The sequence below is a fragment of the Centropristis striata genome, chromosome 17 (assembly GCF_030273125.1).
Source record: "Centropristis striata isolate RG_2023a ecotype Rhode Island chromosome 17, C.striata_1.0, whole genome shotgun sequence".
Classification (NCBI taxonomy): Eukaryota; Metazoa; Chordata; class Actinopteri; order Perciformes; family Serranidae; genus Centropristis; species Centropristis striata.
In genome coordinates this window covers 8,753,223-8,779,261 of record NC_081533.1, presented here as the reverse complement: position 1 = coordinate 8,779,261, position 26,039 = coordinate 8,753,223, and the positions used below count along the sequence as shown (strand labels likewise).

General features: G+C 40.6%; 1 protein-coding gene across 6 annotated transcripts in view; it reads right to left on the bottom strand.

Moving 5' to 3' along the window:
* Positions 1-878: 878 nt before the first annotated feature.
* The window catches only part of peli3 (pellino E3 ubiquitin protein ligase family member 3), a 42,448-nt gene continuing 17,287 nt past the window's right edge, over positions 879-26,039 (bottom strand). For 3 of the 6 annotated variants that reach the window (XM_059354928.1, XM_059354925.1, XM_059354923.1), the window contains exons 2-7: positions 21,304-21,504; positions 16,985-17,114; positions 15,463-15,564; positions 12,858-13,082; positions 3,495-3,683; positions 879-1,742 (exon numbers count right to left, since the gene is read on the bottom strand). In XM_059354928.1, coding sequence (XP_059210911.1) covers positions 1,143-1,742; positions 3,495-3,683; positions 12,858-13,082; positions 15,463-15,564; positions 16,985-17,114; positions 21,304-21,476 — 1,419 coding nt within the window. In that variant the 5' untranslated portion in view covers positions 21,477-21,504 and the 3' untranslated portion in view covers positions 879-1,142. The remainder of the gene's footprint in view (positions 1,743-3,494; positions 3,684-12,857; positions 13,083-15,462; positions 15,565-16,984; positions 17,115-21,303; positions 21,505-26,039) is intronic. The other 3 variants (XM_059354927.1, XM_059354926.1, XM_059354924.1) reach the window with 1 other exon arrangement.

Genomic DNA, 26,039 nt, shown 5'->3' with positions numbered 1-26,039 from the left:
TCACTGTGGAGTTTTGTACCACTAATCTCACAATGGATATGTTTTTGTGGGTCCTAATTTTGTTTAATTGGTGCACATACACTAGCCCTACCAACACTATGCCATTGATCAACAGGTGGCAGCAACACATCGAGGTACTACATCTGACAGTTTTGATGATGATTTTGCCATTCACCTTTGTTTTCATCTTACTTTAAGCTTGCCTTAGCTTGAAGTTGGCTTCCAACATTTCCGATCAACTTGTCTCTTTGACCTTCTTTTGTGTTGCCATTGTGCTCTCAATTGCAAAACATTATCAGACCAAGGTTATAATAGTTTTGGATTTTTCATTAGTTTTAGTTTCAATTTCGTTGTCAATTTTTGTTTTCAAATTCAGTTAGTTTTAATTAGTTTTTAGAGTGTGTTTGCTAGTTTTAATTAATTTTTATTTTTAAGAAAATGCTTAGTTTTAGTTTAGTTTTCATTAGTTTTAGTTTTTTTGTAATGGGGTATTTGTTGGGTGCCAGATTCAATAAGGTCACAATAAATGTTCCTTTATTTCCTTTGTCTGATCCATCTCAGCCCCAATAAGTTTATTAAGTCATAAAACCAAATAGATGAGATAGATTTCATATCAACCAAAAAGGTTTATGTATGAAAAAAGTTGACAAAGACGAAAGCTAAGGACATTTTCCACTACAATTCCAGTTAGTTTTAGTTGGTTTTGTAACCACGAAATACAGTTTCAGTTAGTTATCTTTTTTTTTTCATTCTCCTTTTTATTTTTATTTCAGTTAACAAAAATGTTTTTTCTATTCTAGTTTTTGTTATTTCATTAGTTTTCGTTAACTATAATAACCTTGGCTCAGACTAAGCAGGTACTTAAAGAGGAGAACAAAAGATCACTGAACTCGTGCTCATTTCAACACAATTTATTTACATATTCTCCATACACCTCATATTCCATTTGAAGCCTTGGCAATCTACTATTGCATGGCACTTTCAGTTCATCATGTCTACAGTCCTTTTCCTGTACTTGTCATCAGTGCTTTCTCTGTCATCCAACACTTGAGTGTTCAGATTTTTGTTCGAGCACACAGTCTTTCCTCAGCACATCGACCTCTGCCCAATCCACCATCACTTGTGGCTCCCGGGTCTGGGCTTCAGTCGACGGGGCCCTGGAAGATAAGTTTGATGTGGCCCTGCTCCCCTGTCAACCAGGTACCACAGAAGGGGCAGGCAGCATGGAAGGCATGGGTGCCGTGGGGTAACGGGATCTGGCTCCACCCCACCACTGTCTTTTCTGAGCATACATGGCCACAGGGGCAGAAAGCGTGAGTGGGTGGCCCGGCATCCAAGTACAATCCTCCTTCGCAGCCCAGCCACAGCGGCACATAGGGGCCCACTCGCCGACACATGGGGCACTCTCTCTCCCCGGTGCTGGCTGGTGCTGTGCCTCCAGGGCCGGCGGGGCCCTTCTCTTTGCGGTAGCCCCAATTGTGGTAGCCGTGAACATGGCCGCAGTTGACATAGACCCAGGGCTGCTTCTTGTCAACTATCTCACGCTGGGCCAGACTAGGGAAGGCCAAGGTGTTGAAGCCCACAGGACACTGGGGTCGGGCAGCATTCAGCTCCTGGCGAAGGGACTCCAGCTGTTTGAGGGTGGGGGTGTGGCGCAGTCCAGCAGGGGTCCTCCACAGCAGGGTGGCCCCACATAGATCAATCAGAGAACCGTCCTGGAGGGTGTTTGACTCATTTTCAACCTTGAGAGAACAGATGATGGAATGTAGAAGGGGAAAGAGAAGAAGAGAGGGTTTGTCAGTTTTATAGCTAGACTGGAAAGTCTAGGAAAGTCTAGGACAGAGGAAATGGTGATTGATAGGGCCATACTGCTGGAGTTTGTTAAACTAGAATCAGCTCTGCACTGAGCTGGTACACTGTGTACAAGGGGATCTTGCTGCATTTCCCTTCTGTACCACATGATGGCACTGTGCTCAACTAGTTATGGTTCAGACAGATGACAACCATCTTTGGTTAGTAGATTTCCTCAAAATACCATAATCATCAGCATGGATGCGTCACATTTACAGATCAAATCCACAACTCAGTCAATTAAAGAAAGTACCCTGTGATAGTTGGACTTCTTACAGGGGAGGAAGCAGTTGGCTAGAGGCAACAACAAAGCTCTCTATGTTCATTTATAGCTGGACCCCACTGGGATGTTTTGCCTCTACTGCTGTACTCACTTTATAGAAATGCTCTTATTTACCACTTAGTCCCAGGCCTCATGCAGCAACATTTTGCTGATATTTTCTCTTAAATTTTGTTTAACTTACCCAGGAGTGCTGAATAATGAATCATACTTGATCTCAACTGCTTTTTGAGCATGGGTAACATCCCCTAAACACAATACAGGTGTTGTGCCATGTGTATATGCCCAATAATTTGAGAGATGCCAAAATTTTTTTTCATTCCTGGAATTTAAAATGGATTTTGCATTGGACAAACTATCATTGGACTGTGAAAACAATTTGTTATTTTCTTATTTTGGCAAGAATGCCCTCTGACCCTCGTAAACCTAAGACTACATCCAGTCTTATTGTAAAAATATCATTTTAAAATGAGAACAATCTCCATCCATGCAAGTTTTTTTAAAGCCATATCAGAAATAATGCACACTCTTTTCAAAGGTCTTCATTTCTGTCATCCAAACAGGTTCTCAAACTTAGACAGGGTCTCCATTTCAGGGGTTCTAAAATGCATGGTGGACTGCATGAGTCACAGTTGCCATTAATCCATTGTCAACAGACAGGGACCTACAGGTTCTTGGGGTGAAACTACCTTCTATAATGGAAGATTAATACTACAAGGGTACTGGGGAAATCTCAGTAATGCAATATGATCGTGCTGGTATCGAGGTCATCCACACGTTCATGGTAACCATATTATCAAGATCACTCAGATCAAGGAATTGACTGTCCCTGTTGAAATTAGACCAATAAGAAACAGGGATTCTACGGCGTTATATGGAACTTTTTTTCTTGTTCTTTAAAAATACTAAAAGTATTTAGGACAGACAAGGTTGACAACCCCATTGTGGGATTCGTAAGGGAATAACCTTATCTTATTCTTATTCTGTCTGGAGTGCACAGAGACAAACAGTTCGGTAGAGACAGGTCACAGGCAGATGCAATGCAGAGTGAGGTGTGAGTCTACATGTAAACAATACAGCCTGTTGACTCCGAGGTCATCCACGCGTTCATGGTAATGATATGATCAAGATCACTCAGATCAAGGTATTGCTTGTCCCTGTTGAAATTGGACCAATAAGAAACAGGGATTCTACAGCATTATATGGTACTTCTTTTCTTGTTCTTTAAAAATGCTAAAAGTATTTAAGACAGACAAGTTCTGCAACTTGAAACCCTGCAGTTCATGGGTCGGTGGCCTCAAACTTTGTGACCATATGGAATCAAACATAGGACTCATTTTCCCATCAGGCCCCTTTATCTTACCAGTTTTCCCCTCTGTTGGGCTGAACGAGTCTCCCTCAGGGCAAAGACGTTTCCACAAACAGAGATTTCCCTCCAGACGCCCGGAGCTGGCTCAGACACAAACTCCCCCGCTGGGTGCATCACCAGTACCCCGTTGGTGGTCAGGCCGTCCATCAAGCCATCTGACGTCCTCCATTTGGCAGCACGCTCCTAAGAGACCCCAAAACATACAAACACATCAACACACAGAGCAGGCAGACGTAAAGGTGAGAGGAATATTGGGGAGGCACAGAGGGATGATAGTGGAGGTGGGTGTCAGAGGTGGCTGGCTAGAAAAACAGCTAACGTTGCTTTTCTCTGCTGCTATATTTAGCTCAGTACAGAATGACTACTGTACTGACAAATGCACAGAGATGCACCCACGCTTAAGAATGAACCCATCCCTGAGAGAAAGAAAGGATGTATTATGAACACAAATTAGCTGTGATGGAATGAAACAGCAAATTTCTGGTGTGTGTAGTTTCATTAAAAAAAAAGAAAAAAGCTTTAAAGGGCCAAGGCAGTTAAAAAGCACTGTGGAGATTTAGTTCTGGAAACATTTCTTTGGTGCTTTTGCTGCTCTGGAGGAAATAAGAATTTAACTGGATGAATTCAACATTAATGTAAAAGGCCAAAGGACCATTGTTTTTTTACAGTAAGCACTTACTTAATTCCACATGAACAATGAGTCCAATTAATGTGTAGTGGGATGTGTGTTAGTTGGTAAAGACCAACTAACACTATGTAAACTAAACTTTGCTTTTAGTCTCTTTTGGCTCATTGTTTTTGTTTTATAGACCCAAAAAGTCCTGTTTCGGTCTAGTCTCTAAGCTTAGGCTACATTTACATGATGACGGTCTGAACAGACGCAAAAGTGGCGTCGCATCTTCACTTTTTATTCCGCGTTTAGACAAGCATTTTTGGGAGGAAATCTGCGTGCATACGGTGACGCAAAAGTGTGTGGAATTGGATTGGGTATGCATGCCAGGCGGCATCACTTAAAGCAATAAGAGCATCTTTGGGCATGTGGAAGTTTTCACGCCCCACATTTTCATCAGCTACTCCTTCCACAAAGTTCTCCACCATCCACTAGATCTCCCAGGTCTCGTCCAAAGCCGTCTGGCTAGCCTCCAACCAATTGGTGCACCCAAAATTTGATAGAGGTAATTACAGATCCTTCTCTGTTCACTAATACTATCTGTACATATCCTGTACATTTGGTGGAAAGACTCCTGTAAGTTTATTAGAGCTGCCAGAGCAGCTTGAAGGTCCGATGCATGGAAATAATCCCACATGTTTCTTTATTTCCCTGTACTGGCACATGTATGTGACGTAAACGCGTACGTGATGTGAGCAGATCTGAGCAGAGTTTTGCGTCTTGGCAGTGTAGACGGACACGCTACGGCAGATTACAGTTTTACATTCTGGAGGGTGGTTTCAGATTTTTGCGTTTTTAAGATCCAAAAACGCTGTCACCGTCTAAACGAAAGGCACTTCCAATAAAATATTTTGTCGTTTTTAGGTTGCAGCATTTAGCAGCTAGAGCCAGATATTTTTCTTAGTAGGTGGTGGGGACCAAAAACAGAGCTAAAAGGATAGAGAATATTGGTAGACACAGACACAGGTAATTTGTTATTAATGGCCACATGATCCAAAAAATAGGAGGCAATGTTTCACCTTGTGCAGGTAATGCATGATTCTACTAAATGACACTTTTCAGGATTGTTTATAGTTTAATAGTTGAGGTGCCCTTAAGCAAGGAACCTAGCCCCACTTGCTCGCTGTGCACAATAATGTGCCACTGCTACTAGCATGGTGTGTTCAGTGGTGTGTAAAAGGATGGGTGAAATGCGGAGGTTTACATTCCCCATTGTGGGACTCATACGGGAATAACTTAATCTTATTCTGTCTGGAGTGCACAGAGACAAACAGTTCGGTAGAGACGGGTCACAGGCAGATGCAATGCAGAGTTAGGTGTAAGTCTGCATGTAGACGATGCACCCTTTTGGCTCCCCCGCTAAGCTAAGATGGTGATGTTTTCATGTAGCCTGGTCCGATATCACAATAACACAGCTATGCATGCAGTGGTTGGTAATTCACAGTTTTATGTCATCCAGCTTGTTGAAAAGAGAGTGGGTGTTGGCGAGAAAGAATCTTGGTACAACAGGGTTGTGCAGGGCAGTCTAGCGTTGACCAGGGCTCGCCTGCCTCACTCTTTCTTCCTCTCACAAGACTGCCCTTCACTCCTCTCTGCTGGGCTTTTGTTTTCCATTTGCTCTGCTGAGCCAATAACCTCTGGATCTTAGAGAAGGAGCTAAACACTTCGGGGACTTTACATTTCCTATAGTTTCTTTAACACAGAATAGTTTTTGTAAGGTATGAAGCTTCTAACTGTTGTTCTCCTAACAGTGGAGCTGCATATACTTCTTCACCCTCTCTGAGAACAGATTAGATGCTACAGTGACTCACTACTGCCTCTCGAGTCATAAGTGGTATTACAAGACAGGATGGGCCGGGTCTACAATATATAGTCTACATAACACTGTCACCTTTACATTCTGTGTAAATAATTATTATTATCTTATCAAACTCGACTTTTTTAAGGTTGTCGGTTGTTGTAGCTAGCAGAGTTATATTGTGGGTGAGATGTGTATTTGGATATAATAAGCAAGAGCTTTGTTTACAGTTCCTAAGACCATTATGCTTGTTTAGAATCTAAATGATTTATTTTTCCTTCATCTTCAGCCTCCTGATCTAAAAATGTGGGGGAGGGAGTTGTGCTTGGAGTTCCAAATCACTGTGGTTCCCGAGAATGCCATACTCACTAACTCAATGTGTGTAGGATTTGATCATTTCGCCCCCCATGATAGTATCATAAAAGACACTATGGCAAACAGCAGGGCACACTGCCTGGAGCTGTTACTGTGTAAGAAATAAAACAGAAGAAGAGCAATTGGTGTATCTGTTTAGAAAACAGCCAATCACATCATGGCTGAGAGGATTAATGTCACATCATATTGCTTAAATTAGGAAGACTAAAGGCCTCAATATGCTGTAAGTCAATTAGGGCTGTGGTCAAACCTTTGAAAATAAATTACTCCTTTGTCTTTTCCCAACCACTTTTCCTTGACCTCGATGGAAAACGTTGAGTGGTCAAGGAAAGATGTGAAGAAGGACTTATTTAAAAGACAACCAAGTTGCTCAGAAAATCCCACTGCACTTACAGTGTTCCCCTACCATTATATTGTTATTTATCCTATATAAAAAAGACAGCATGTCATTTCTGTCTCTACATGGTTGCACGTTTACAATTCTCGCCTGCTCTCTGTATTGCGCGCGGCAGAATTCTGCCCCGATGTGCGCACACAAACACACGTGCGCTAGGGTTTCCCATTAATGACCTAGACTGCGGCAGCCTCCTCCATGACATGTGCGCGCATTTACACACGCACTTAAGTTACCGAGCTGTCCACCCCACTTCTCCACTGCAATACAATTCCAGCATGAGAGACACCTGAATGCCTCCCTGTCTGTATCAGTCCCGCCCCCACATCATCCCTCTGTGGGCCTGTGTGCGCGCTGAACTAAATGCTGTCAACTTGTACGGGTTAGGGTTACAGATGGAGGGGGGGGGGGGGGGGGGGTCAGCCAGCTAACAGCAGCACCTTAATGTGAAAATGTAATGTGAGGTGTTTGCTGTCATTTAAGTGCACAAGATTGGTGCATTTTACTTAAAAATTTACACATTTTTCTCCCGCAGGGGCATGCGCATCGGAAAATATTTGTCGCCTCCCCCCAAAGCTGACGCTTTTGTCCAAAGTGACTTACAATAAGTGCATTTAACCTGAAGGTACTAGCCTCAGACCAGGTCTTCAGCCTGCGGAGGAAGATGTACAGGCTGTCTGACTTACACTAGGCTTGACATAATTGTGTGACGGTGGACAGTGACATCTACCATTGTTAAGTAGATGGACTGCACACGGACGTTGCACATTCTTACTGTGTTTTTTTATGCAGCTATATAACTAGCTCCTTCAGTGACAGCCTGCTTCACCCCCAGTGTGTGGAGGATAGATACCACAAGTCCTGACCAGACCAGACCAGTCTGCATGAAAACATCTTGATTTTTCCATATCGTCTCCACACCCGACTCCACATTGCATCCACTTGTGCCTCCTCTAAGCAGGGCTGTTACTCTCTGTGCCTCTACTGGGCGACTAATAAACTCAGAATATCAGTTTGGTACATTTTTGAGGACATTGCAGGTTTATTGTCTGTATAACTGAACGCAGTCTTGATGAATGTCATCGCTGCATTTAGTAAATCATGTATTATTTGTGCAAGGTGAAATTCTGCCCCCTGTATTTTGGAGCATGTGGCCAGTAATTACAAACTACACCTTCCCATATATAGCACAATAACATTGATATGTGCATCACATCCATCAAACAGTTCAAAGGTGCACTACAGAGCCTGACTTTTAATAAAAGGACAATATTTGTTCCATATATCAGTGTAAATGTACTCCTGATGGCTGGGGAAGTTATAAAAGCCTCAGCTGTGTGTGTCTGTGTGTGTCTGTGTGTGTGTTGAGGACAGGTTGCTGACGTTATCTCTCTGACTGCTGGCCTAGTTGTCGGGGGTCCTGATGAATCTTGCATGGGATGAAGTCATGCTGTCATGAGTAAGGGCTATTATTGGTTTGCATGGCTTTGTGCATCCACATGTCACGTTTCAGACCGCCCCACCCCAGCAGCTTCTGCAGAGGTTTGGAAGCTTTCACATGGTGAAATATACTAAACAACTATAGTCTAGTAGTCTATTAACTGAGGACAGTACAGGAGAGAATGACTGCTATCTGGTTATTTAACTCTATGGAGTCTTGGGCTATTTAGTCCATTTTTGAATCCTTTTCATCCTGCCTGTATACACCACTTAAAAGATGTTTAAATGCCATGTTGTAACAACTGATTTTTTTTATTCTGGCTTATGGATCAACATTTTGAACCAAAAAGAAACAAAGAAAAACCAACATAAATGTGATCTTGTGATTGTGTGTGATCCTGTCATTCAACTCTGGTTTTTATTCTAGTGGGACTCTATTTTATTTGTGTCTTGTGTGTTTAGCCTAATAATTTTGGTCATTTTGTGTCTTTTTTGGTTATTTTGTGTCTTTTTTTGGTCATTTTGTGTCTTTTTTTGGTCATTTTGTGTCTTTTTTTAGTAATTTTGTGACTTTTTGTGTTTTTTTTAGTCATTTTATGTTGTTTTTTGGTCATTTTGTGTCTTTTTTAGTCCTTTAGTCCAACATAATATGTGATTTTGAATCTTTTTTTACTTTCAAAACACTATAATGCTCAATAAAGAATTTTAAATGTTACAAATGTGAACAAAGGTGTCAAATCTAACATATAAGAGGGTTACATCCAGTTCTATCATTTTATACTAAATATATTTGAGCTTGTCTCCAGTTTTACTTGGTATATCATCATCAAAGTGAAACTGGCCTCATGGAGTTTACAGCCAGAACTTTAGAGGCAAATTTACAGTAGGGCTCCACGCTGCTTTGTTTTCTAGTCTGGATGGCATGAAGAAGTCATGATTTGGAGACTCCAGAGGGTTAAAAAAAAGATTTATGAAAAAAAAGAACATGTCGTCTCATTCAAAAATTCAAGTGGATTATTGTTGAGGTTACCTGCCATAATTAGCCTCTAGCTGTTAGTTAAACTGTACCAGGTCAGGCTCCAGACAGCTCTACTCACTGAGCTGGAGATACAGAGAGACAGAGCCCAGCAGAGGAGTGCTGAGTCGGCTTGATGGAGCATGACTGTGCTGCGTTACTGATGTAAGCAGTGCGCTCCTTTCTATATAAGGGTTTATTCCAGTCTGGGCCTTCTGATTGTAGTTCAGGCAGTCTTTCTACCAGTAATGATGACATTGTAATCACCATACTATTGTTTATTACAGATGCAGTTTTAATGTCTTCCTCCAGACCATTTTAAGTCTCCCACAGATGTATCTGTCTGCCAATTTTGTCAGCTAATATACATTTGTCACAGACATATTGGTGTCCATGGTTGTTTTCTGATATGAAAACCTTGTCTTACAGAACATTTAATGCAGAAAACTGCTTGGGTTTACATTATGACAATGTGAACAGAAGACGCAATAGTGGCGTCGCGTCTTCACTTTTTATTCCGCGTTTAGACGAGCGTTTTCGGGAGGAAATCTGCGTGCATACGGTGACGCAAAAGTGTGTGAATTGGATTGGGTATCATGCCAGAAGGCATCACTTAAAGCCATAAGAGCATCTTTGGGCATGCAGAAGTTTTCACGCCACGCATTTTCATCAGCTACTCCTTCCACAAAGTTCTCCTCCATCCACTAGATCTCCCAGGTCTCGTCCAATTGGTGCATCCAAAATATGATAGAGGTAATTCCAGCTCCTTCTCTGTTCACTAATACTATCTGTACATATCCTGTACATTTTGTGTTTTTAAGCCCCAAAAAATTCCATAAAATATTTTGTCGTTTTTACTAGGGCTGGGACTTTAACGCGTTAATTAAGATTAATTAATTACACAAAAATGAATGCGTTAAAAAAATTGACGCACTTATTTTTGCACCGCGGAACTTTCTCACTGGATGAGTTTCAGGCGGACCGATTATACTGGAGCACCAACTAGTGTTGATGAGTTGAGACAACAACAAACCACAGTGAACATGAAGGAAGAAGCTGATGAGACGCTTTGGTTGGCCCTGTGGATGATGGGACATTTTGTTACAAAAAACCAACGGATGGAAGCGTCGATAAGAGCATGGTTGTGTTGCTATGCAACAAGAAATTCACATATCATGGCAGCACATCCAGCCTCAAGTATCACCTCAATGCAAAACATATAGCAGCTAGCGGCTAGTGTGGTAGCTAGCATGGATTGTGTTTAACTTAAAAAAACCCAAAGTATTATAGTTTACAGAAGGTCTACCTACCTATAGGCTACCTGAATTTATGAAATGTACTATATTTCTAAATATGCTATTGCTACACTTCATGGCAAAAATTGCACTGGTCTGTTGGACTTGAACAAAAATAAATGATATTTTTGTTGCTTAAGCTTATGTATTCAGTCATTATTCAATGGTATACTAAAAATCCATGTGAAAAAAATTACTTCTCACTGTTCTCAGGTCAAATATTTATATGCGATTAAAATGCGATTAATTTCGATTAATTAATTACAAAGCCTCTAATTAATTAGATTAATTTTTTTAATTGAGTCCCGGCCCTAGTTGTTACCCGCAAGTGTCCTCCTGTAAACAGGACCCTTAGTGTTTGTGAGACTGTCTTTAGTACACTGCAGTTCCAAGGCAGAAAATGCCCAGCCATGGCATGAACTGCTTTCTCTCATGATATGTCTCACAGCATATAAAAAACACCATATGGACATTTCAACAAAGTTAAAAACATGACTTTAATTGGAGGGTCTTTAATTATGTAACTTTGACCACTTGTTATGATAATACTGTACTCTTCAAAGTAAGAGCTGAGATCTCAGAGCTCGTCTACATGACTAAAAATAGTTCCGACGGGGGAGAATCGAGCAAGCTGGTTGTAAACAAGCCGACAGCAAACCCCCAATTCCCACATCTCAATATCTATTTTGGTCCGTGAGATATTATCCTAACTGATAGAAATTATTATTATTATGAAAACACTAGGAAAGGGTCTCACATACAGTGTACTGTGTGTAGTCATTTACTGTGTGTTATTATATGTTGTGTGGTCACTGGCTGGTTATCTAATCAAACATATCTGTCCAATAGTAACACACAACTTGAAGCAGCACAGAGTACAGCCAAAGTACTTTCATAACGCACGCAAACATACACACACACTCATTCTTGTACTTCTATCTTTATGAGGCCCCTCATTGGAATAGTGAATTCCCTAGCAAAGTCATAATACTTTTGAATTTTTCATTAGTTTTAGATTTAATTTCATTGTGATTTTTTTGTTTTCAAATTCAGTTAGTTTGAAAGAGTTTTTAGAGTGAGTTTGCTAGTTTTAGTTTAGTATTTATTTTTTGAAATGCTTCAGTTTTAGCTGAGTTTTTATTAGTTTTAGTTTTTTGTAATGGGGTATTTGTTGGGTGGGAGATTAAAAGAGGTCACAGTAAATTTTGCCTTATTTCCTTTTTGTTTATCCATCTTCATTACATATGAAAAAAGTTGACAAACACGAAAACGAAAGACATTTTCAAAGTTTGTTTTGTAACCTCACAATACAGTTTCAGTTAGTTATCTTTTTTTTAAAACTCTCATTTTTATTTCAGTTAGCAAAAATGTTTTTTCAATTCTAGTTTTCATTATTTCGTTTCGTTTTCGTGAACTATAATAACCTTGTTCCCGAGCTTCTTACCCTAACCTTCACCATCACCACTAAATGCCCAACCCTAACCCTAACATAAACCTGATTTTAACATTAACCCTCAAACAAGATCTGAACTCTCAAATAAGCCTTTAAAAAAGTGAGGACCGACCTAAATGTCCTCACTTTGCAAAAATGTCCTCACTCTGTCGGTTAAAAACGTGTCCCGGTCCTCACTATGTAGGAAGCACAAGAATACACACACACACACACACACACACACACGCACATTCTTGTTCTTCTATCTTTGTGAGGGCCCTCTGTTTTTGTTTTCAAATTCAGTTAGTTTTATTTGCTTTTTAGAGTGTGTTTGCTAGTTTTAGTTTAGTATTTTTTTTTAAATGCTTTAGTTTTAGCTGAGTTTTTATTAGTTTTAGTTTTTTGTAATGGGGTAATGGGTGGGAGATTAAAAGAGGTCACAGTAAATTTTGCCTTTATTTCCTTTGTCTTATCCATCTTCATTATGTATGAAAAAAGTTGACAAAGACGAAAACGAAGGACATTTTCACTATAATTTTAGTTAGTTTTGTAACCACACAATACAGTTTCAGATAGTTAGCATTATCATGTAACCTTATACCCTTAAAAAAGCCTTTAAAGAAGTGAGGACTGGCCCAAATGTCCTCACTTTGCAAAAATGTCCTCACTCTGTTGGTTAAAAATGTGTCCCGGTCCTCACTATGAAGGAAGCACAAGAAGACACAGACACACACACACACACACACACACACACACACACAAACTACACGCTCCTCCTAATGCTTCCTCAAGCCAGGTCACATACACTGACACTCATCCTCACAGCTATGATGTCACCCGTGGGTGGCACAGCCATGTCCCTGATGTCGCTCTCACCATAGTCGCCATGGTTACCAGTCACCAGGAGAGGCCTGGCACCCACGAGGGAGAGCACTCACCCCCAGGAAGATGTTCTTGGAGGAGTCGAAGCCAGCGGCGTAGATGCGCGCCGTGTAGGGAGCGCTGCGTTCACACATGATGCGGCAGGCGTATCTGGAGATGGTGCTCTGGGCTGACTGGCCTCCACCGCCACCCTCCCCGGCCGCACCACCACCCTGACCGCTGCTGCTGCCCGCTGTGTCCGTCACCACAAAGTCGATCATGCTCTCTGTGGACCGGCCGATCTGAGAGAACCAAGAGCGAGAAATCAATATCATAAAACATTGATAAAAAGAAAAACACAACACAACTATGGTCTTGTTTGTCCTACAGGGTTAGTTCAAGAAATCATACTTTCTCACTTGTATGTAGTGGTATCTAGACATGCAGGCTTTGTGCCATGGTATTCAGATATCCACCTCTGAGATTTCCACCTTGAAATACTTCAATCTTAATTGGTACTTTCCATGGTGCACTGCAAAAAAGGGTTGTCAAAAACCAAGATAAAAACACTAAATCTGAGGGAAATGATCTTGCTGCATGGAGAGATAATTTCACTTGACAAGATTTCTTAAATTAAGATTTTTAAATCTAGAAATAAGCATGTCGAACACTTAAAATAAGATAAATTATCTAATAATTCTAATTCTTACGTTTTTTTTATTTTGGTAAGAACCAAATAATTGTCAGGTCACTCTGCTCGGGCCAGTTCATCACTGCTTGCAGCTTTAATTTATCTTGTTTTAAGAGTTAATTTCTTATTTTAAATGTTCAACATGCTTATTTCTAGATTTAACTTCTTAGTTTAAGAAATCTTGTCAAGAGAAATGATCTGTCCATGCAGCAAGATCATTTCCCTCAGATTAAGTGTTTTATCTTGTTTTAGACACACCTTTTTTGCAATGTAAAAACCTTGAACCAGCAACAGACCACTACTGAACTGAAGAAAGGAAGAAGCAGCACTGTTCTGAAGTGGAAAATTGTCATTTAAAAGAAAATCGCAATATGAATTCCTTTTGACTCGAGTGTATTGTGATGGAGGCAGAAATCCCAGAGTCAGTTCTGTAGTATGCATCTATAAATGTGGACAAAGAAAACCATGTGGGAGAAACGAGTGTTTAACCCAGCAGATGGATGGAGATAGACAGACGTGGATAGATTGGAGCGAAGCCTGTTGATTCTGTCTGCTGGAGTCACGGCTCTGTATGGATCTCCTTGATGATCAGAGAAGGTGGTTGGAAAACAACTGTGAGCTCCTGAGAGCAGACAGCTCTGACTCAGCTCCTCCTCTATATTTCATCTCCTCACTCTTTTGTCTTCCCTCCTTCTGCCTGATACTTTCCTCCTCGTGCTTCTTCTTCTGTGTTTGTTGGTTTGGTTTTATGGCACTTTTTAATGATGTTCAGGCCACACCCTCTCAAAAGTCTGCTCACTCTGTGTGTCTCCACTACAAGTTAGCCCCCAGTGGGATTTAGAGACTCTGGAGGTGACATATGGTTTTCGCCGTCGCTAACTCTGCACAACGTCAGCAGCTGCAGCATGGCTAATAAACATAAACATAAACATAGTGATTGTGAATTAACGACATCGCTAACTGTGCACAGAGTGTCCGGTGCTTGTTGTAAACAAACAGAGATCGCTAAGTGACCACCTCCTGCAGCAGCAGCACATACACACTGTACTGCTACAGAGCTAACTGTTAGCCTATTAGCAATTTGCAGAAACTGGATGCTAAGGGGTTAACATCCCCTCCGGCTCTGCAGCTGGGAGAGACTGCTGCAGGAGGACTGTGCCGATTCGACTCGTTCTTACTCTCAGTTGGTAAAGCGGGTTGCCCATCATTGCCAATCAACCGGAGGGTTGGTGGTTCGATCCCTGACCATGGCAGCCTACATGTTGAAGTATACTTGAGAAAGATACTAAAACCCGATCCCGATGCTGTGTTCATCGGTGTGTGAATTAATTCCCAATGGTGGCAGGTGGCACTGTTTAGGGTAGCCTCTGCTACCAGTATGAATGTGTGTGTGAATGAGCGCAGTCTGTAGTGTAAAGCACTTTGAGTGGTCGCAAAGAGACTAGAAAAGTGCTATATTAGTGTAGGTCCATTTACCATCTAATCACACCAGAGAAAGTTGCTGGATTTGTCTCCAGTCGCTTTCTTGAAAAATAGTCTCTAAGGGGGTCTGAAAAGTCGCTAAATTCAGCAACAAAGTCGCTAAGTTGGAAACACTGCTTCGCTGGCTTTTACAAATGGCATGCGTTGTTGTCGTGTGGAGTATTACGTCACATCCCGCTTAGTGTTCTGTCCAATCAGTAACCTGGCTGTTTTCAGGGGAGAAAAAAGACCCTGCTCTTTTACAGGGACTAAAAAAGCCAGCTCCTGACTGCTCGTATTCAAATTGGGGGCGTTTCGGTGAGTGAGACCTGCCTCATTCCGGGTATTGCCCGGTAGTGGAAACAGCCCTATAGTCAATATGCCTGTTTTTTGACTTTCAACGTCCTATTTCTACAGTAGGTCATGGAGCTAAAATGTTGAGTTGGCATGACACGTGCACATGCATGTTTGCACGTGCATTTTTGCGCACGCGTGTGTGTGTGTGTGTGTGTGTGTGTGCAGACACTGACCTGAAACATGTCTGTGTTGGTGTCATGGGTGTACTCCACAATGACAGAGTGGCTCCGTGACAGTGTGTAGGAGATGCTGTGCTGGCTTTTGTTGCTGAGTGCCTGCCAATGGAAAAGACATTATCCAGGTCACATGACAAGGAGAGCTCAAGGTCTGGCCTCCAGGAAAATCTACCCAGAGGACATTTCCTGTTCCAGAGGGACAGCCCTGGCTCTAATTCAAATGGCTGCCATCATTTTATTAGCTGAGTTGTTATGATGAAAAGAGATCATCTAATGTTAAGGTACTCGAATATTGTTTCACAGTGACAATTTGGAACATATATTACAACAATTCAATGAACTTCAAATATACACTGACATACAGTTAGGCACAAAATGCTAACATGCTGAGGCAATTTTCACTCACATAAGCTAAGCATTGTTAACTTAAAGGGACATCTCATCACAAAATAAAAAATATACATATCATTTTCGCTAACATGTGGTGCTTTTTATCAGTCTGGATTGTTTTGGTGTGAGTTGTTGAGTGTATGCGATATCAGCAGTGGAGCTGTCTGTCTTCTCTTCATTATAATTGAACTAGATGGCACTTTGCCTTTGGTGCTCAAAGCGTTAAAAATACATTTAAAAAAATTAAAACTCAAATCTCAAACTGCTTATGACAAGTTCAAATGTTTTGGGGGGCTTTGAGCAACACAAGCAGAGTGGCATATAGGAATATTGGAGAGAAGGCAGACATGACTATGGCTGATTTATCTGTCAGAGCCATTTCTACAGCAGAAATATAACATGTGTTCCTAGTTTGGAATATATATGTTTTATTTTTTCAGGAAGATCAGCATATCATCATTCTCAGGCAGAAGCTGAAATTTCTGCACATTCACAATGTCCCCTGTTGGCTGACAGCAAGCTAATGTTAGCTATGTTAGCAAGCTAATATTAGCAAGTAGAGTTGTTCCGATAGCATTTTTTCCCTTCCGATACCGATTCCGATACTTATGCTGTGGGTATCGGCCAATACCGAGTACTGATCCAATACCAGCAAATGTTAGTTCAAGGCTTATTTAATGATTTGATATTTTGGTATTCAAACTTTCAACAACTGGTATTTAGTGGCCAATTTAAATATATATTTTTTCCCATTTTCAAACCACATATACAAATGTTCATAATTCAGTGGAGAGCATTTTAGAACTTTCTTCCTTCTTGTGAATTAAACAGCTTGAAAGAAAATGTCAAATTGTAATCAATATCTAATTGTTCTTTTAACACTTGCTGACACCTGAAATGAAAACTCCAGAAGGAAGAAAATATCTGCAGCTACTGTTCTATAGCTAATGATTTGTTGTTCATACTGCAGAGATTTTAGATCAATGTGTTTGTGATATAGAGGAAATACACTTTGACTTCATATGTACTTTATAGTGAATTTGTCTTGTGTGCTGGGATATGAAATGTTGTTCCTTCAGTTTGAATGGCTGTAAACTGTTGTGATCGGTGCTGTGATCTGTGATCTCACCTTTGACACCAGAGGGGTTGACACATTGTGGATAACATCAGGTTTGACCCCATTGGCTTTAGGTCTCTTATAGAGGGCAAGGCGACTTCTTCTGCGACCCTTGTCCCCATTGGCCAGCGACCCATTGTGCCTGTGTAGCATAATACAAAAAATAAACTAATTGTAATAGTATGAATAACTGAGTTAAATTGATAATAATAATTAACTGTTTGTTTCCTCACAATATACTGGCTTCAGAATTCCAACCGGAAAACTAAAAATGTGGTATCACTTACTGTTTGCTAAACCCCCACAGTGTAGTGTTTCTCCTTTAAAAGATATGTTGAGTGCTGTTATTCAACACTACACCTGTCACTGATGGTGAAACAGTATGACTCACACCGATGATTCATAAGTGTCCAAAATCTCCATTTACTTGTCACACTTTGACATAAACTGCTAAGTATTTACTATTTCCCAATTATGAAGAGTGCCGATTAAGTAATAAAATAAAAAAAGAGTCAAATCATGTGATTTTTTGCATAAAATTGAGGCATGATACAGAATCAAAACGATTTACAATGACTTATTTCTATAGTTGTCTTGGTATGCAGCAAACCAAAACAACACAGACTGTTGTTGTTTTCCCATGAGTTAAAAACTATAAGGAACTGACATTATCTGGTAATCAGGTAATTATACAGGCATTTATACACACACAAGCCCAGCAAGATATGACATTTGCAGCTTAGAATGAGCCGGGAGCAGTTCCCCTTCCACACAGCCCACCATGTTGCTGCACCGCCACAAACAGACAAAACACTGGCTCTAGAGAGTCTTTCTTGCTTTTATGTTGCCTAAAGGCCACCATAGGTTCCCTACACATCTGAGGAGTAAGCAGAGGTATATTCAGTTGGTTGCAATCTGCAACCTCACTGGTAGATTCCATTAAATCCTGCACACTGCTCTTTTATAAAAAAAACATGGTAAAAAAAAATACACTCAATAGTCAGAGATTCAACACAGCCATTATTCTTTGGGACACATTTTAGATTGTCAGCATCCAAAAAAAAGATCAAAATCAACTGTGGATTTCATATCGTTAGTATAAACTAGTAAGGGGCTAATATTGATCCCTGTGGAACACCACACATGACCACTATTGGATCTGATGAGGTGCAATAAAGATCTACACACTGATTATGACTACTCAAGTAGTCATAATCAGTGTCAGTATAATATCCTTGGGATATATTTTATTATCAGTTATCCAGTACTTCCAGCCCTGATTATTCCATATTATACTGCATTTATAATGACCAACACTCTTCAGTCATGTTCTGCTGGCTGCAAAGAAGCCATGATTGGATGGATGCTGTAAAATGTCGGTGGCAGGTAATCCCCCTCTCTCTGTAATCACATTGACAGTGAACCGAGCCACTCTCATCATCCATCAAGTGTTCATCATCCGGAGCATGGATCAATAGATCGAGCAGTGGAAGCATATGTCTGCGCCTCCATGCCTAAAATAGCACCTGACCATGCTTATGGGAGAGATATCCTTCTCTCACACTCAAGCAATTTATAACATGTCTATCTGTTTGGTGTAAGGTTAAAATTTGCCACTGCAGTTCAGTGTGTGAATGGCACATTTGTGTGGAGTTAGATGAGCTCTTTTCCCTCTTATTAAGTGTCTTAGTTAACAGTCTGTTGTAAGGTATATCAAAGTAGATTGGGGAAATGGTTCCATTCACCTCACCAGTCCCAAGCCTGAGAAGTGATAATTGATGTTAAAACAGTCCTCTACTCGTACTAATCTTGGTTATAGACTTGACTGAAATCAGGTTCAACGTGTAAAAATTAACCTTTTAAAAGACATTTCATACAGTAAATAAATCAATATATAAGAGGCTATTAAGTGTGATAACCTAGCAGTTGGTTTAAATTTTACTTGAGTAATAATATTCAGTGTGTAGATCTTTATTGCACCTCATCCAATCAAATAGTGGTCATGTGTGGTGTTCCACAGGGATCAATATAAGGCCCTTACTAGTTTATACTAATGATATGAAATCTACAGTCTATTTTTATCTTTTTTTGAATGCTGACAATCTAAATGTTTTTTGTCAGGGCAACTAGGTCACAACATACTAATGTACAAGCCTACAGTGGTAAAAAAAAAAAAAAACCTTACTTTTCTAAATGTTCAAAATGGATAATTACTCATTGGGCTTGGTAACCCATTAAAGCCCATCTGACTTGTCTAGGCACTAGCATTTCTCAACTTTTTCTCGACTTTTGTTGGCAAATGAGTGGTGAGTTCCGGATGCTGGCAACATTGAGAGAAACCAGTCATTGTTCAGTAGAGTTGGGTAGATTTCCAGTTTTGCAGGTCCAGTCCAGGTCATCAGCATGAACTTGTTTGCATTTTATGCAAACCAGCTTCAGCAACCTGTGCCACCAGTGTCATGGTGCTAATTCCAACTAAATGTGGGCAAGCCAATAAAGGTATATTGGAATCCATTTCAGCATAATTAGTTTTTTTGTTTAATGTTTCCATGAGAGAATGCAATCTGTGAGTGGTTAGATCCCTTTGCTCTATCGCACATGGTCTGCAGTGAGCACAGAAAGAGAGATACATTCATTGGTAATAATGTATTGTTAGAAGACACAGGCATGGTGCATTATGAATATACAGGCAGGATGAAAAGGATTAAAAAATGGACAAAATAGCCCAAGACTCCATAGAGTTAACATCAAACTTGCTTGAAAATGTTTACACCAGCCCAATTCACCATTCACCTACAGATACTATCCACACTGGAATCACAAAAGCTTTGCAAAATTTCCCTTTAAAGAAATAGCTCAAAATAGGTAAAATTGAGGTATGGTTAGCTTAGCCTAGCACCTCCCAACACCCTTTAAACTCGCCACTTAACATGAATGCTGTCTGGTTAACATTCTCAGAAATATAGCATCAAGAGCGGAAACAGGGCTTTTTCCACAGATAACAACACCCACTAACCAGCACCTACTGATATCCAACCCTCTGCAAGAAAGCAATTGTGTATTTCCCAAAATGTTTAAGTATTCCAGCTGGGATGTGTTTATCCCTTCAGGTTTAGGATTTTCAGGCGTATGTTAATTATCGTTATTTACACCATGCAACATGACCCCTCTGACTCTATGGCCAATCTGTTTTCTGCCTACAGGTGGAATAAATTCTGCATATGCAAAACCAGACTACAGGTCTGCCTTGTTTACAGTAAATAGACATTTGCATGTAATAGGAGCGCATGGACAGATGCAAACCACACACTTTACACTATACCCTGTGGACATAAGTAGTCTATCCATGGATGATAGGCAAGTGGAACATATTGAAATGTCAGGTGACGTGTCAAGATGTCAATGGTCTGATCAAACCTTGACTGCTGATGCTTCACACTTATACTGTTTAAACTACTACTCAGAGTGGTTGGTTACTTTGATTTGCCTTAATAAGGATGTTATAAGCATCTCAATTCAAACACTGAGGTTAATTTTCAACAAAAGAGATAAGTCTGAGTAAGAGGCAGATTCTAATAAAGACCCAGGGACATGCATACACAAAACCTAGACCAATCAGAAAAAAAACACTGAATAGTTTCTTCAGAGATTCAACACAGCCATTATTCTTTGGGACACATTTTAGATTGTCAGCATCCAAAAAAAGATAAAAATCAACTATAGATTTCATATTGTTAGTATAAACTAGTAAGGGCATAATATTGACCCCTGTGGAACACCACAAATGACCACTATTGGATCTGAATCACATTTAGAGTCATCAGACCGATAGCACATGGTTTCAGAGATCGGATTGAATATAACTCTGACCCAATTGATGTAAACTTGGTTTACTCACATCTACTTAGTTCCTATTTGATCTTGCTTCCTTATGGTCAACGTAATCTTAGTTCCTAGAACCTGACCCAGTTTGGGTTATCTCAAGAACTCACTGACAGTGCAGCATTGAGACTGGAAGCTCTTATGCATCTGGTTCTTCACTGAATTTAGAGCTACACTCCCACTCGTCTTTGGATCTGATCTCAAATGGACCTATGGAAAACTTTTAAAAGAAAAGACTTGCTCCAAAAGAAACCAATGACACATGAACCGATGACTTTTGAATCCCAATAACACAAAAAGACCCTACTGTACCGCATCAGAATGAATATAATTTAGACCCAGGGTCCCAGTTCCATAACTCAGAAATGCATATCACAAGCTCATATTCAGTCACAGACAAACATAAAAAGACAATGCACATCAGCAGAGTTGGCCCTTCAGTATCTCACCCTAAGACGATGAGCTCGCCGTACTTGACGGGCTCCTTGTCCTCAGGGAAGACCCCGTCGTGGGGTTGTGAGCTTGAGCCCAGAGGAGGCGAGGGCTGGCTCTTGTTGCAGGATGGGCGCAGCTCCAGAGATGGGGGGGGACACAGCGCCTCTGAGCTACCCTCCAAAACCATGCCCACCGGCCACAACTGGGGCTCGCTGCTGGGGAGGGAAGGACAGGGGTTCAGGGAGAAAGAGAGCGAGAGACAGTCAGGAAATCTTGTGTTAATAATGAAGAAGTATAGTTCCTTGAGAGCTCTATCTATTTCAATATTATATTTTGAGTAAAAAATCATCAAAGAATACAGCCACAGACTGTGGAAAGATGAGGTCATAATGACATCACCCACATGTTTTCAAGCCTTGAGTTGTGTTTTACTGGCATCTTGAGAGAGAAACCTCAAGAGATCCAACAGTTAATTAGTGTGACTCACTGTGACTATTGTTTACTTTCTGCTAGCCTAAGCTGTGCTCCACTGCTATGTAGCATAAATGTACAGATAGAAAATGACGTTCACAGTCAGTTTCAGTGATACTATATATACTATATTATTTATGGCTGACAGAGTCCCCACTCTGGTCTTTCTGGATTCCAAATAAGACGCTATCCGCACACTGCCTTTTTAAAAATTGATCAAACTGCAGATGTAGGTTCCCTAGAAGGGGTCATCGCTATGTTCCCCCTGGTCCTATGTTCCCCGTTTTTCCCAAAAAGGGTTCTATGTTCCCCTGTAGCAATACATACCGGGGAGCATAAGACCCTTTTTCTGAAAAAGACTCAGCATGGCCAGCAGGCCTACCGTCGCATGGCCACCTTAGCTCAAGCAGCCCAAAACTTACGTTTGCACAGCAGCTACTTTCTGCTTACTTTGCAATTCATTTTTTGGCTTTTTAAATAGGGTTTGGGTTGAAAAAAAAGGGTTCTATGTTCCCCAGTCTCATACAAAGAGGGGAACATAGGACGCGGGGAACATAGACATGCTCCCCTATAGAACAGGCTTGCACAAATGGGACACGGAATGGGACATGGAAAAAGTCCATCCCCTGTTTTGAGCGAAAGGAAACATCAGATCCTATTGATGCCAATTCAGTTTGACACGTTTTCAAGACAAGTTTTTATGCTTTATCGGTTGTTGTTTAAAAGATGGTACATCGCCTTTCTCTGACAGTTATTTGTTATGTATATTGATACATATTTGATTGAATCATGTTAGCCTGAGTGTTGTCTGTAAATAACCAACTGTCTGATCTAAGCTAGGCTGAGACAACAGGCTACTGCAGCCCCCTTCTCAAACTAACATTAGCTAGCTATCCATCAGTGGTCACTGTTTGTCACCAACATTATTTAACATTTTCCTACTCTGACATAGGGCTGGGCGATATATTGATATATTTTTAAATGTGATATGGAATTAGACCATATCGCATATATCAATATAGTTAATTTTTTTCTTTATTTATATTACTTACCCTTATAGGGTTTGTCATATTTAGTTCTTTTGTAATGTTCATTTACACATTTCGTTTCTCATATAAATATATTTATTTCAGAAAAAGATTGGCCTATTTTATTTCATAGGCTATTTTTATTGAAGATATATTTTTTTATTTAAATGTGCACTTTATGGAGCTTTGATTTCTTTTTTTTTTTAAAGGTACTCTTGTTGTTATACAGTATTTATGTTCACTTAAAACATTTTTTAAATAAAACTACTTGTGACATGTCATATTTGGCTTTGACTTTGACTGAACACTTGTTCTCAATTTGCGATAAAAATAGCAGGATATATATTGTATATTGATATTCAGCCTAAAAATATCGGGATATAACTTTTGGTCCATATCGCCCAGCCCTACTCTGAAAGTGAGTATTCATGTATCTCATGTGCCTCAAATCTCAGTGGGACTCAGAAACCCTCTTTTAAACCACTACACAACCATTTTTGGGCATTTTCCTGTCTCTCGCCTAAGGTAACAGCAAACATTAGATTGAGTCATGCAGCTTCAGTGTTACACTGGAATGGCTGAAGGGGCATTATGGTGATTTTCCTTAATTTTGTAGGATTTTGTGAAAAATCAGGCTCAGTGAAGGTTCCAAAATAAATATTAAAACACCATATACAACAAACATTGGTTTAACAAGAGATAAATGCATACAAACTTAAAGTGAGCATTTCAGTCAGAGGATAAATACATGTACAGTAGATACAGTATGAGAAAAATAATGGATTTGTTAAAGTTAAAGCATGAACACCCATCAAAACAATACAGCAGAATGACACCGGCTTGCCATACACATTTACCTGATAGTAGCTAACATGCTAACAGCATTGATTCAGCAATTGATTTTACTTTCTAATTGGGCGCAATCAGTTGTTTACTGTCCCAGAAGAGTGCTCTGGATCAAATACTGATATTGGCCATGCTGATATATCAGTCCTTTATCTTTGTTTAAAACAAAAGCTAAAAATAGCAGACAAATGTAATTCAGGAATAATTGGCAGAATGTGTGTTATTACTGCAGCACAGGATGGGAGGCCAGCTTCAGTCTTTGTGATGTTGGCTCTTCTGGTAATTGTCATCCTCTTTATGCGACTGAAGTGCTTTCTATCTGCTGACCCAGGGCCTTAACAAAACAGCCGGCCCATCCTAAAATGATTGGATGGGCGCAAGCGATCCAGCTTTTCCCACAAAGGCAGATAAACTGATACCTGCATCTACGAACCCTGTTAATACTTTATGATGCATGTGTGGTGCCATTTTACCCGGGGTGATGATTTACACTTTGTGACTTCTGGCGAGTGCTGAAGACAAGAAAGCATGTCCCCTTCACAGACTCTTACAGTTAACAGCCAGATAACCATCAGCTGACAAACTGTCGCGTCCAAGATTCTTGAGGAGGCCAAGAACAGAAAGGTGGAGCAGCTTCACAATTTGCCTTTCATTTCTACATGGGGTTTATTACAATGGCTTTGATTGCACTGCTGTCAAATCAAGCTAAAGGCTTGGCATTAAAACACAGTGGTGTCAACATACAATATTCTGATAACACGAATCCATAGTACACCAACAAAATGTCAATGACAAGCATTTAATTAACTGGCGACAGAGTAGAGGAAATATGAATATGAATATTGTGCTAAAAAAGAGTGGGATCGTTTCGCGACCACATACAGTATGAGTCACTATGTGGATATTTTGACATTCGTTTTACACAAGTCAAACAAAGCTCAATCCCTGTCTCTGCACCCAGGTTCTAAGCCAGTTCTTAATGCTCAAGCCTATTATTAATCAAAAGTGGGCGAGACCACCTACACGGTGGAAAGCGAGCGGTGAAAAAGCATGACAAAGCCCTACAAGCTTTGTTCTCCCTTTGAGCAGATTAGATAATCATCCTGGGAATGTGAACGTAATAACACTGAAAATACTATCCCATGTTTGGATACTTCCTTTCCTGTTGGATTTTTTCTCTGTCAGCATTAAGGAATGGCCCTTTTAGATAATCTTCCACACAAAACTAACCCACAGCGACTACACTACCAGCAAGTGAACTGCACGTTGTTATTAGACATGATTGAATTTTGGCCGTTTGATGGGGCCCGATGAGGAGGATACCTCCTCATAATCAGATGACGGATGGCAGGAGGCAGATTCAGGCAGCCAGTGGCCATTTCATTAGCCAGGCTCTCTGTTGCCCTGGCTGGATATTGAGCGGTGGAAGTGATGCAGAGGTGGAGGGAGAGTGGACTCAGGGGAGGCTGGGTGGACAGAAGCAAATGAGGGGAGAGGGAGAGAATAAGAGCAAGAAATAGAGAAGGGTGGCAGAATGCTTTATTGATTGTGGGGAACTTCCAGGGCCCTCTAGATCCTGACAAAAGACATATATGTGTTTATAGTCTCAAACACTTCAACTTCCCAACACCGCTCCAATTTGGTCTGTATTGGGAAACTTAGAATGAGGGGGTAACCCTTCTAGCCTTTTCTCTACTAATTGACTTACGGCTAAGCCACGCCCCCAAACGTGATGAGCCAATCACAGTGTGCATAGCTAAGCCAATACACTCGGACATTCCTTGCTTCCATGTCCATTGAAATGCATTGGAGTAAGTCAGTTTTCATTCGTTTTTATATGTTTTTTCTTGTAATTTTACAAAACGGTGTACATGGGGTACATGCAACTCACACTGGATAAAGTTATGCGGTAGACGACAACACCAACTAAACGTGGATAAAATTAACAAGGATGTCTACATCTGTTCTGAGGGTAGTCAACAACGTATTTGAGGCAGTTTTTGTACTTTGGCAATCGTACATGATTGTTAGCTGTTGTCCAAAGGGCTCTAGTTACACTAACGTCAACCTTTGGAGCTTAGCTTCAGTAACTTATCTGTGAATAACTGAGATAACAAATGTTAGCAATGTTGTGCTGAATGATTCATGTCACCAAACTAACGGAGAGGTACTCTTGGTAAAGATGGTAAAAGACTTGTCCTCCAAAAATGATCAACTGCCTCCTGTGAAATGTCTCCTACTGTGACAGCTGCCGTAGCGCCTGTCCCTGAATATTGACTATTTGTCCAAGTGAGTGGAGGGGGCGGGGCTTAGCCATAGGTTAATTGATGATGTGGCTCGGTCATGGACGAGATCCACTTAACAAGATCAGGCCATAATTCCAACCAGGCGGATTGGACTGTAGC